Source organism: Podarcis vaucheri (genome assembly GCF_965113315.1).
Source record: "Podarcis vaucheri genome assembly, chromosome: 9".
In the NCBI taxonomy this organism is placed as follows: Eukaryota; Metazoa; Chordata; class Lepidosauria; order Squamata; family Lacertidae; genus Podarcis; species Podarcis vaucheri.
This window is the reverse complement of record NC_138767.1, coordinates 12,209,050-12,221,078: the sequence shown is the minus strand read 5'-3', so window position 1 is coordinate 12,221,078 and position 12,029 is coordinate 12,209,050. Positions and strand designations below refer to the sequence as shown.

The 12,029-nt window shown below is 42.0% G+C and overlaps 1 protein-coding gene across 1 annotated transcript; it reads left to right on the top strand.

Moving 5' to 3' along the window:
- On the top strand, nucleotides 1-9,392 carry PAQR3 (progestin and adipoQ receptor family member 3). Its single transcript, XM_082238430.1, has 7 exons — nucleotides 1-154; nucleotides 1,693-1,955; nucleotides 2,570-2,732; nucleotides 3,767-3,922; nucleotides 5,315-5,512; nucleotides 7,123-7,213; nucleotides 7,761-9,392. The coding sequence occupies exons 2-7, from the start codon at nucleotides 1,771-1,773 to the stop codon at nucleotides 7,898-7,900; spliced, it is 933 nt and encodes a 310-aa protein (XP_082094556.1). The 5' UTR covers nucleotides 1-154; nucleotides 1,693-1,770; the 3' UTR covers nucleotides 7,901-9,392.
- Nucleotides 9,393-12,029: the final 2,637 nt, after the last annotated feature.

Below are 12,029 nucleotides of genomic sequence, written 5' to 3'. Positions count from 1 at the left end.
GCGCAGTCCGAGGGGGGCGGGGCGGCGGGCCCGGCCGGCGAAGTGGGAGCAGCGCGGTGCGGCGTTCGTTCTTCGTCGCTGAGGCGAGGAGCGGCGCTTTGCCCGGCGCGATGCGGGGAGGGCTGGGGCTGCTGAGGCGGCGGCGGCGACCGGGGTGAGCGGCGGGGCGAGGGCTGTGTGGCGGGCCGGGTTGCTAGGGGCGACTCCTCCGCCTTCCCAATGGCCCGCCTGCCTTTCTTCTCGCGTGGTGAGGCGCGTCTTCTGCTCGGCATCGGTTTCTTCCAGCGGGGCTTAACTCCCAGGGAAGCGCGTGCATGTTTGTGTCGTAGAGGGATTGCATGATCCCAAATGAAAGGGCTGGTGCTTATTTAACTGCCTTCATTTAACTGATAATAATAATAATAATTAATAATAATTTATTATTTGTACCCAGCCCATCTGGCTGAGTTTCTCCAGCCACTCTGGGCGGCTTCCAACAAAGATTTTAAAAAATACATTAAAATGTCACACTGGTAGGGTTTTAATAGATGCAAATGGTGTATGCATGAATGTAAGGATGCTTGGAATGCGTTTATAAAAAATGCAATGGCTTGTTAGCAATTGTGTACTCGCTGGGGAAACCTAGTCAGATGGGCAGGGGTATTATTAGCATCATTATTATGAATATATATATATATATATATATAGTGCTTTTTTCCTTTAGAAAAATGTTTAGGGGTACTCTCATTTTCCTACTCATATTGAAATACTGCCCCTCAATGAAGCCAAACTTAGATTCACAAAATGTGTAGGGGTGTACGTACCCCCAGAAAAAAGCACTGCTTATATACCTATCTATTGTATCCTATTACAGTTTCAAGTATCTTTTTTGTTTTTTCATTTCTTTCACTTCACTTGTCCACTAAAGTTTTCCAGCAAAATATAAATTTAAAAAACCATATAGTTTTAACTCTGTCAATGTTTAATTGATTTGGGGGTTTTCTATGTTTTTGCCTGTTCTTATTTTTTATCTATAAGCCACCTTGAGTCCCTGTCAGGGGGGTGGGGAATGTGGAGTATAAATAAATATATAAGTATTATAATTGTGGCAGTTGTGTTACTGCTGTGAGACCTCCCACAATGTTTACCTGCAGAGTTCAAACCGGACTTGCTCCCTATGTATTTCATAATTAAGATGGTGGTGATATTCAGCAGTTAAAACAGTGGATTGTTAACAAACCTATTTGCATTTTTAAAAAAGTATATCCAATTGCTGCCTGGGGTTCAATTTATCAATCCAGCAGGCTCTATTGGTGAAAGTTTCTCCTGTGCTTTATAACTTCTGGGTTGTACAATAGGCCTTCTTGTCTCAATGTTCTTCCCAGGAAAAGAAAAATACCTTGGCACATAGTCTTGTCTATAGTGTGAAACTTTTAAACTTCTCCAAGTTGGATGTATGTAGGGGGGGGGGGAGATGACCTTATTTTATATTCTTTCCAAAAATATATAAGCCACTTGATGATTTAAATATAACTCCTCAAAGTGGTTTACAATGTAAAATGTAAAAGAGATACTAAGAGCTGCTGCTCGTTAGCTCCCTATATTGAGCTGATAAGGCGCTGAAAGGTCTCTGTATAACTTTAGAGAACTGCTTTGTGATAGACAGGTGAAATGTGTAGTTGGATGTTATCCTATGTCTTGATGTGTTTGCAGGTAAACTGTAGCAGAGGCCTTCAGTACTACTAGGTATTTTTTACTCTTGCCTTAATTGGTGAGTGAAATACTGCTGGAATGCATCAGAAGCTCCTGAAGAGTGCTCATTACATTGAGCTTGGAAGTTACCAGTACTGGCCGGTTTTGGTTCCTCGGGGAATTCGCTTATATACCTATGAGCAGATTCCAGTATTCCTTAAGGATAATCCATACATCACAGATGGCTACAGAGCATACCTACCTTCCAGGCTATGTTTGAAAAGGTATGGAATTGATCCAAATGGTTCAACTTTGAAGTACAACATCAGGCCTAAGTGGTTGATGGATTTAATACTTTTACTTGAAAGTCATTTGTTGCACTAAATGTCTTGCTTTTCTGTAATCAAAGAAGCTAGCAAAGTAAGGGCATAGATTTCATTGAATATGCTTCTTTGTAAGAGTTTATACAGCCTTTTGTCTCTGCTGACCCAACTGCTGACCCTGTTTCAAAGAGTAGAGCCAGATGTCCTGCTACTTTTGCCAGTGCAATAAATTAAGGTGGTTAGAGTGTGGTGCTGATAACTCCAAGGTTGCAGGTTCAATCCCCATAAAGGCACCTGCATATTCCTGCATCACGGGGTTGGACTAGATGACCCTCAAGGTCCCTTCCAACTCTGCAGTTCTATGAATGCAAAGGAATGCAAAGTTCTATGAATGCAACCAAGCATTAGTGGAAATGAGCCACGCAAGAGAGCAGGATGAATACTGACTAGCTTGCATAAGAGCAATAGAGAATATAGCAAGCATCTAATCTGGAACACATGATCAGGGTGTCATTTACAAAAATTGTTCCTTTGACTTGCTCATAGTCATTACTGTTTTCTTCTCCATTTCCCAGCCTATTCATTTTATCCAATGAAACAGTCAACATCTGGAGTCACTTACTGGGCTTCTTCCTCTTCTTCACTTTGGGTATATATGACATGACTTCTGTGTTGCCTTCAGCGAGTGCCTCTAGAGAAGATTTTGTTATTTGTTCTATTTGTCTCTTCTGCTTTCAAGTAAGTCCCTTGGTAAATTGCAGTCAAACATTTTTTGTGCTTGTGTCAGGGACAACAGACAGGAAAAAAGGTCTGCATTCTCTCAAAAGCTGAGGTTTGTGGAGTCTTTTTGCTAACTCTAGCCCACTTACAGTGCCTTGACACTGGTGGTTGGAGAACCTGCATTCAGGCCACCTCAGCCTTACATTGTATTTATTTAAGTAAGCATTTTGCTTCCTGTTCTCATTTAAAAGCAGTTGCTCAAAACAACCCATGAATAAGCTACAAGTTTCACTCCACTGCAGTTTGGAAGGGGGGACTGTTACTAGATTATGGAACATCTTGCCCCATACAATATGGATTTTTTTCAGGCTGATGGCTTTTTGAGATGCAGTGATGTTTTTTAAGCTGTCCAGATTGAGGCAAATGCATTGAGAGAGTGGATATACATTTCCTAACAAAATGAAAAATGTCCCCATTGCTTTGTGCAGTATTCAGTGGGGCCAAGCATCTTTAGTGGTTGAGGCCAAGGTGCCTGGGGTGCTTCAGGAGACTAGGGCCAAAACAAGCTCTTCATGCTCACCTGGGAGTAATGCCTATAGGCTTTGCATCAGAGTAAGCATGCATAGGATTGTACTGAAGCGGGACCTGCGGTGAGGCTGAAGGTTTGATCTCTGCCACTTCTGGTTGAGGTATCTTGAAGAGCAGACTTCTTAAGATATATGGGGTGTCACTTGACTAAAGAAATCATTTTGATCATGTTGTAAAATAGCAATGCAGCATATCTGTGTTTGGGTAAAAACAATAGTTCCAAAGGAAGAAGTATTAAAATGTGAGTCTTTAAACATCTGCTGCCTGATTTATCAGGGCTACCTTTTTAGTCAATTAAGTAACAGAGATCAGACCAGAATTCTTTTCTAGCAGCAGACCAATCTTCCTCTTGCAGATCCAAAATCCTTAAATTTAATCCAGTTGTTTTTAAAGTTGTTATTGCTTGACTCTGAAGATATTAGACTTTGAGGAAATTAATGCAATTTGTTTGAATGTTTTTATAGGTCTGTATGCTTTGCTCAGTAGGGTATCACCTCTTCTGTTGTCATCGCTCAGAGAAGACTGGTCGACGGTGGATGGCACTGGATTATGCAGGAATTTCCATTGGTATCCTGGGCTGTTATGTATCTGGAGTCTTTTACGCATTTTATTGCAATAATGTAAGTTTAACAGGCAGGTTGACTGGTGTAGCTTTCCCATGGATAAAAATCAAATAAAAAGTATATCTCCTTTCCTTTGAAAAATTCAGCAGTTTTAGTCTTGCTTTAAAATAAGTGTATATAAGATATATAGATGGTATAGATATAGTATGCATGTGCTATTTTAATTTTTTAAAAAACAGACTTTGAGGTCAGGTTAGTGTTCTAGCTTGAAATGCAAAATTTTTGTCCTGAACAAGTGTACTATATTTCATAGTCCAAGAGAGACAGTATGTTGCATGCAAGTAATCAGACTACTCAGCAGCCTCACTTTTCTCAGCCGGTTTAACAAGAGGCAGCTGAAGAAATGTCCATGTATCTCCTAAAGTGGATCTTCCACAATATTGTGTGGTATGAAATGTTTTAAGATCATTCTGTTCTATAATGGCAGCTCAACTATATTTCCAACTTCTTTTCCAAGGAAAAAGAAAATATTAAAGGCAGTCTTTCCTGATAGGAGGGAGTGGAGTGTTTTTTATATATTAAATGACAGCTCTCCAAAGTAATTGTCGGTTCTTTAAGAATCCTGCAGTAGATTATTTGATTGCCTTGGTTAATCATGCAGTTCATTGCTTAAAATTGTAGGTGCGTCTAATAGTTGGTTGCAGTTGCTAGCATCGGCATAAAATCAGTCCTGCCTGTGGAAGGTATTTTAACTACCAGTATAAACCCTGGAATGTGTAGCATTTTCTCAAGGAAAAAGTGACTAAGTGACCAACAGGTGCTCAGTATGAAAAGCTGTCAGTATTTCTATATATTTTTAACAGTGTGTTATTGTTCATAATACTGTCGTACCTCAGAAGTCGAACGCCTTGCTAGTCGAACATTTTGGCTCCCAAATGCCACAAACCCAGAAGTGAGTGTTCCAGTTTGCAAATGTTCTTTGAAACCCAAACGTCCTATTCGGGTTCCGTGGCTGCAGGAGCTTCCATTCGACTTCGGAGGTACGACTAAATCTAGTTCAACCCCCTGTAATGCAGAAATCTAAGTTGTTACTCCAGTCTGTATAATGAGGAATGAAGAAGCTTGCCTGTAACACTACCACACATTTTGAGGCAGATCCCTGTTCAACAGGGACTTCAAAATCAAACATGTTGAAATAAATAATCGAATCTGGATTTTTTTAAAAAAATAATAATTCTGCTGCTTAGATGTAAAACACACTTTTATTGTATGTGCCAAGAGAGAATACAGTGCTACCTTTGTGCCTTTAGTAGCTCTGCTGCAAAAGGCTGCTTTAAAGAGCACATTCCAGAATTTGGGAAAAATTCATTTCGTTTTGCTCTATTTTGATGCAAATATTTTATTCTTATCACTTAGTGGCTGCCTATTTTGTTTCCCTCCTTTTTCCAGTACTGGCGTCAAGTATACTTGATCACTGTCCTTGCTATGATCTTGGCAGTATTCTTTGCCCAGATCCACCCCAGTTACCTCACTCAGCAGTGGCACAGGCTGCGCTCAGTCATCTTTTGCTCTGTGTCAGGTTACGGAATCATTCCTACCATCCACTGGGTTTGGCTCAACGGAGGTGTTGGTGCGTCTATTGTGCAGGTAAGCTAAGGAGTCACCAGGCTTGCATCCCAAACCTAACTGGGTTTTGCTCCAAAGTACCATATTTTCCTATGTATAAGATGAGGTTTTCTGCTTTAAACTTTTAGTTAAACATTGGGGGGTCTTATACACGGAGCATGGGCATACAGGGGAGGGGTTTTTTCACTTTTAAACAAATGTCCGGGATTTTGGCTTGGGCAGGCTGAGGCAGTCCCTACTGCCACTGTCCCCTCACTCTCTTCCCCATGCTGGCTGCATGCTGGTGACTGGCTCGCCTCCTGCGGCCCCTGCCAACTTGACCGCCAGAGCAAGAGCAGCAGCTGCCTCAGCTACCTCTCCTTTCCTTTTTTTTCTCTCTCGTCCTCAAACCCCTGTCCCTGGCCTGCTCCTGCCTTCTTTAGCTCAGTTTGCCCCAGTTGCCTTCCCCGTGCTCTGCCTCAGTGTTCTGCTTGGGAGTCTCTTGCCAATTGCTTGCATCCAGCAACAGCCGCCACTGAGGGGGAACAGTTTCCACACCACTGGGTGCTGGAAACTTTGAGGGTGATCTTGCCCAACAAAAGGGACACGTGTGGCGCTGTGAGTTAAACCATAGAGCCTAGGGCTTGCTGTTCAGAAGGTCAGCGGTTCGAATCCCCGTGACGGGGTGAGCTCCCGTTGTTTGGTCCCAGCTCCTGCCAACCTAGCAGTTCAAAAGCACTTCAAAGTGCAAGTAGATAAATAGGTACCGCTCGGGCGGGAAGATAAACGGCGTTTCCGTGCACTGCTCTGGATCGCCAGAAGTGGCTTAGGCATGCTGGCCACATGACCCAGAAGCTGTACGCCGGCTTCCTCGGCCAGTAAAGCGAGATGAGTGCCGCAGCGCCAGAGTCGTCCACGACTGGACCTAACAGTCAGGAGTACCTTTACCTTTACCTGCCCAACAAAAGTTCAACAACTTTCTGCCCCCACCACTTCTGCTGTAGGGTCGTGTTTCCTTAAACTTTGGATTCAAAAAAATAGGGGTCGTCTTATACATGGAGGCATCTCATACATGGAAAAATACAGTAAGTTCCATTGACTTTATTAAGACTTCATGATCGGCTGGTTTAGGAATGGCACCTTTTACTTTATCCTTTTTTTAAAGGAACATTTTCTATAAACAAACACGATGGCAAAGAACAGTAGAAATGGAAACTTAGATTGCATTGTTAGATTGCATTGTTTGTTTTTCAGTTGTGTACATCACTAGCCTTGATCCTCGGTAGTTAGCTTGATAGCTACAAAGACATAATGAAGGGTGTGGAGAGAAGAGCTTTGTTGTGGGAGAGTTCTTCTGTAAAAGAAGCGTGTATCCACCTTGGCTTCTTTTTTTAGGAACATAATTGACTCTGGAGAAAAGCTATGGGGAGAAGGTGGCTCAGGAATGTTCAAGGTGCATAAATTCTGTTTGTGCCTTTTGCTTAGAAACAAGAAAATCAAGCTAGTAGATCTGGGTTGCACCCTGATTTTAGGGACCTACTTAACATTTGGAATCTGTTGAAAAGGATTGCCGTCTTGCCTCTCAGGTATTAGATAGATAGAAAGATAGATGAGGATCTTGCTAACCTCTTTCTGCTGCTTTTGTCTTTCAGGAATTTGCTCCCCGTGTGGTTGTGATGTACTTGATCGCTGCCATAGCGTTTCTCTTTTATATTTCTAAAGTCCCAGAAAGATATTTCCCAGGTAGGGCTGAATTTTTTGGGTAGCTGAATTATCCGGGGCACAGGCCATTCACTATTAATTAAAGGTTGTGGGAGCAATTATTGCCCTCTACATCTCTTCCCCATGGCTGCTGGTCCCAGCTGTATGGTATAATAAAGGAGCATGCCATGTGCCTCCATGCACAAGTTTTTAAATACCTACCTAAGAATTCAGCTCCCAGAACACACCCAAAGGTACATCTTGCCCAGTGCTCTTGTTTCTAACAGTACATCACTAAGTGGCTTGGTAGCTAACTTGAAAGGAATGCCACCCCTGTTGGAAAGAGAATTGTTCGAGAAGGTCACATATTATTTTGTTTCCCAGCAATACATTATGATGCTGGGAATCTGTCACACATTCTGACTGGGAAGGAGACTTATCTCAGCCAGACCACTTTGTGTCACACTGGAATAAACCTACCCTGGTGCATCAAAGCACTGTCTCAACGCATAGAAGACATACTCCCCCAGAGCTTCTGCTACTGAATATTCTAGGCTAAATTAATGTGTGTGTTTTTCTTTTCCAACAGGGCAGTTAAACTACCTCGGCTCGAGCCACCAAGTATGGCACATCCTTGCAGTAGTGATGCTGTACTGGTGGCATCAGTCTACCGTCTACATCATGCAGTATAGACACAGCAAACCTTGCCCTGACCATAGTGCACATTAGCACGCAAAGGTATGGCGGTTTCCTGTGCAGGAGAAGATGAAGATGGACTGGGTTGTGGTGGGGAAAGGGTTTTGCCTTTTTGTTGCCACAGTTAAAAAGACAGTGGTTGCCCAGAAGTCATGAAGGGTCTCCAGCTGGCTATTCAGGAAGAGGAGTCCTTTTGGGGGTAAACTGGCCAGTAACAAAAGCCCTGGAGCTCTTAGGTCACCAGCTGGAAAGGAGACAGTACTGCATGCTTCCCTTTTCACTTGTGCTTCTGCTGCTCCTGATTCATAGAAAGCTGCTTTATACAGAGTATACCATTGGTCTGCCTAAACTTGGAATTGTACCCTAACTGGCAGGAGATGCCAGGGATTGAAGCTGGGGTATATATATATATTTGCATGCAAAGCATATACTCCACTAATGAGCATTTCAGTTCCTCCCTGCAGTATTAATTCTGTGTTCTCCTAGCTTCCTTGTATTGGGCTCAACAGTCTCTCTTACCGGGACAGCTGTTAAATCATGTGGCAGTGCTATGGCACCTGAAGCCCTGAAGCCCCTTCTTTGAATTTGGACTCCACTATATAGGCTCACAGGTGGACCTAAAGTCAGACGGCCCCTATTGAGGAAAGTGATGAGGACCCAAATATTTTGCATTGACTCCCCTTAAGTTGCTATTTAATAGCTCTACTTTAATTCCGTGGAAGGGGTGGTGCTGGAATGTGGCCTACCACTGTGGAGGAACAGGGAGCATTTTGAAGTATACAACAGGTGCGTTCCAATCCCCAAAACCTCCTTGAAAAATATATTTTCCCATTGGTGTCCAGGACTGTGTTGATGCCTAACTTTTTCAAATTGCAGTAGTTTTACTTGCGTAACAGGCAAGGAAAATACTGGTTTTCTGTATGATTTATGAGGCCCCTTTGTGAAGGATTAAACCCTGCCACTTCTGATTTCACCACATGCTGGGAAGAAAGGGCTTTCCACAATTTGATTGCACATATTGAAGACTCTGCATTCTACAAAACTTGTTCCACTTTTTTTTCTGAAATAGTGGCTGCTGCTGGTGGCATCAACTTTCTTTTACTTCTTCCCAAGAGATCTCTCGTGTTTTGTTTACAGTGTATGTTCACGACAAAAAGTCCCACCAATGCTGTTTACAGAAATATATAAAACTAAATTTGCTACCAAAATGTCACCACTTAAAGCAGCAGTTGGAAAGTCCAACTGAGCAATCCATGAAATGTAAGCCATTTTAAAATTGTTTTAAACCAGCCCATCTTCTAAAAGGCCCATTTAAAAGCCAGAACTGATTAGCCCAACTATATTATGTTCCCCTGGGAATGATGTTCCACAAATGGGGAACCATCGCTGAGAAAACCCTATGCCTAGTACCCATTTATGGTACATTGTAGACCCCTCATCCTCCTTATCCTATTTTGTACATCTTCCCAGCCCAAATATGAGGAAACCCAGTGACTGACAGACCCATTTACTTTTGGTCCCCCCCCCCAAAAAAAAAAAAAACTCTGCAGAGGCTGACCGTCCCCACTACCTCACTGGCTGCAGGAGGCTGATCATGAGATTACTTGCAGTCTTTTGAAATTGATTAATTTTATTTATTTATTTTATTTCAGTCTTATCATTGTACGCCAATTTCAGAGGCAGCACCCAAAGCTGTTGTTCTTTTTCCCTTCACATGCTAAGAGGCAATAAGTTTAGCAGTCATGCCAAAGACCATGGAAGAGGTCACCAGCAGCCAAATAGCTTGGTGAACTCTTGTTGTTGGCCACAATAGAACAAATCAAATTTGTTCAAACTACTGATAAACAAATTTCAGAAATTGCCAGGAAACATCCCCCAGTATGCATGTGCGGTTCCCGTGACAAATTCTCATTCCAAGATGTAACATTATAAGTTGAAAATATATTATGTCTACTGTATGTGCAACATGTTCTGTGTCCTTGCACTGATGTATGTGTTATAATTTAAACATGGATTTTTACTTGATTCCCCCCTCCCTTTCTGTAGAACAGTATCTGCTGTTTTCCTCAGTGATATCATAGACTAATCTTTGGAAAAGAAGTTGGGATGCCCCAGTAATTGTAAATTTTGGGGTGCTCTTCAAAATGTGGTTTAGCAGACAGCGGTGCGTCTGCGCATGCACGGGTGGCGATTCGCCGCATGCACGAAGCGTGATTTAGTGCTTCTGTGCACGTGCGACCGCTGAAACCTGGAAGTAACCCATTCTGGTACTTCCGGGTTTTGGCGGGTGCGTAACCTGAGAAAACTCAACCTGAAGCGGCTGTAACCCAAGGTATGACTATACTGACATGAAGCACAAATCAACATTTTAGCAGTGATGGCACTAAGGAGAATTGCTCTTGAGTGATGTTTTAAGAGAATATCATTTATCTGTTGACAAACACAGAGCAGCTGCTCCTTGCCTAGCCATTGGCAGATGTTGGAGTGTAGCCCTTTTGTTTCGAAGTTCCAGCTGACACATCTCAGCTTGAATTGTAGACTTTGCTAGGGTGTAACAGAAGTAAACCTACCTTTTGCATGGCAAATTTGGAAAAAAAGTAACAACAGCTAGGGAACAGTCCTAAGGGTTTTCTTCTTCAGAAAACCAGTGCCGCCGGAGGCAAGGTGGGATGTAAAAGTAATTTGCTTGTATAGTTAAGGAACTCTAAAAGTGTATACTTTATGGCTTTAGTTAGAAAGCTTTAGAGAACTGGTCCCCCAGAACCTACGTGCTTTTAAAGAAAATGTTAAGTTTTTGTTTACAGCTTCTTGCATTATACAGAAGCAACTCCGCTTTGAGAATGCACTTCTCTACTGGCCCTTACCACCATCCTTGTTTTAATTTTGCATTTAATGCATTGTTTTTCTAAAAACAAAGTCTAGGATAGAAATGTTTAGTATTGCAATTGGAAGAGTTGAGTTCAATTGATCTCGTTTGTATAGCTGTATAAAACAACCTTTTGTAAATGTCAAACCTGTGCATGCCTCGTTTCTAATATTTATTTTTAAGGAGTTGTGATATAAATGAGCTTTCTGTCAAGAGAGCTCTTCAAGACAATAGAAAATGGAATGCAGAATGGTAAAACTCTACTATAGATTTCCTGCCTTCTAGGCTTAATAATTGTGATTATCAGCCAGCAAATGTGTACAATTATCTGCTGTTGGAGCCTCATTTTTAAGTTACACTATACGCCTTGCTTAAATACAGTGACACATACTGCTGTGCCTTTAAAAAATGTTTTGATTCCTTTATTCATGTTCAACTAGATGTACAAAGGAAAGTTGCTGCAATCTATTCAAGTTGTACCAATATGTATTATGTAAATAGCTCCTCTGTGAATAAAATTGTTTGTTGGCAAATGTACTTGCTCTTCTGTGTGAGAGAGACAAGCAATGTGTTGGGCTCTATAGAGGCCTGAGCTGCACAGGGGGGAATGGCCTCTCCTTTTAATGTAGCTGAAGATTATCTTGCAGAATGGCTGCTAATCAAGACTGGATTAGAAGAACCAATGGGGAGAAGGCCGTTTTATGCAGAACCATTGTTCATATTCTCAGTATTATTTCTGTACCTTCCATATATATGGTGTCTAGACCTGCTTTCTTGATGCTTCAACAGGGGCCGATGGAAGAAAACAGGGTTCTATATACCAGGTATTTTCAACTTTTTTCAGACTCATTGCCAACTTAAAACTATTTGGGAACCCATTTCTTAATCTTTACTCATATATTGTGCATTGTGGTAGTGCTCATGTTGCAACCCAACTTGTCTCAGGCCATGACTCTCTGCAGTACATCTGTCCTACCACTGGCATTGCTTCCCTCAAAGAAACTCTTAAGCTGTAGTTCTGAAAAGCACTAAAGGTATCGGCAGCCTCAGAGCTGTCACAAAACACTAAATCTCACAAAGTTCTGTCAGATGGTACGACAAAACTTGACGTGATATAAAGCCAAACCGATGTCCGGTGTTGCTTAGGATATGGTAGCCCAAGTCCTTGGAACAAGTATCAAAACAAGATGCTTAGGGCATCTTGTTCATAGGTTTGTTGATTGTCATTAAATAAGTTCACAAAACGAGCTAATTACTGGCATTGACTGCAGCAAAAGAAACAACAGGAGGCATAAG

Bases quoted from the DNA above. Each gene is read 5' to 3' on its own strand.
- PAQR3 (XM_082238430.1), top strand. From the start codon at position 1,771: ATGCATCAGAAGCTCCTGAAGAGTGCTCATTACATTGAGCTTGGAAGT. The intron at 2,733-3,766 runs GTAAGTCCCTTG...ATGTTTTTATAG, and splicing joins TTTGTCTCTTCTGCTTTCAA to GTCTGTATGCTTTGCTCAGT. The intron at 5,513-7,122 runs GTAAGCTAAGGA...TTTGTCTTTCAG, and splicing joins TTGGTGCGTCTATTGTGCAG to GAATTTGCTCCCCGTGTGGT.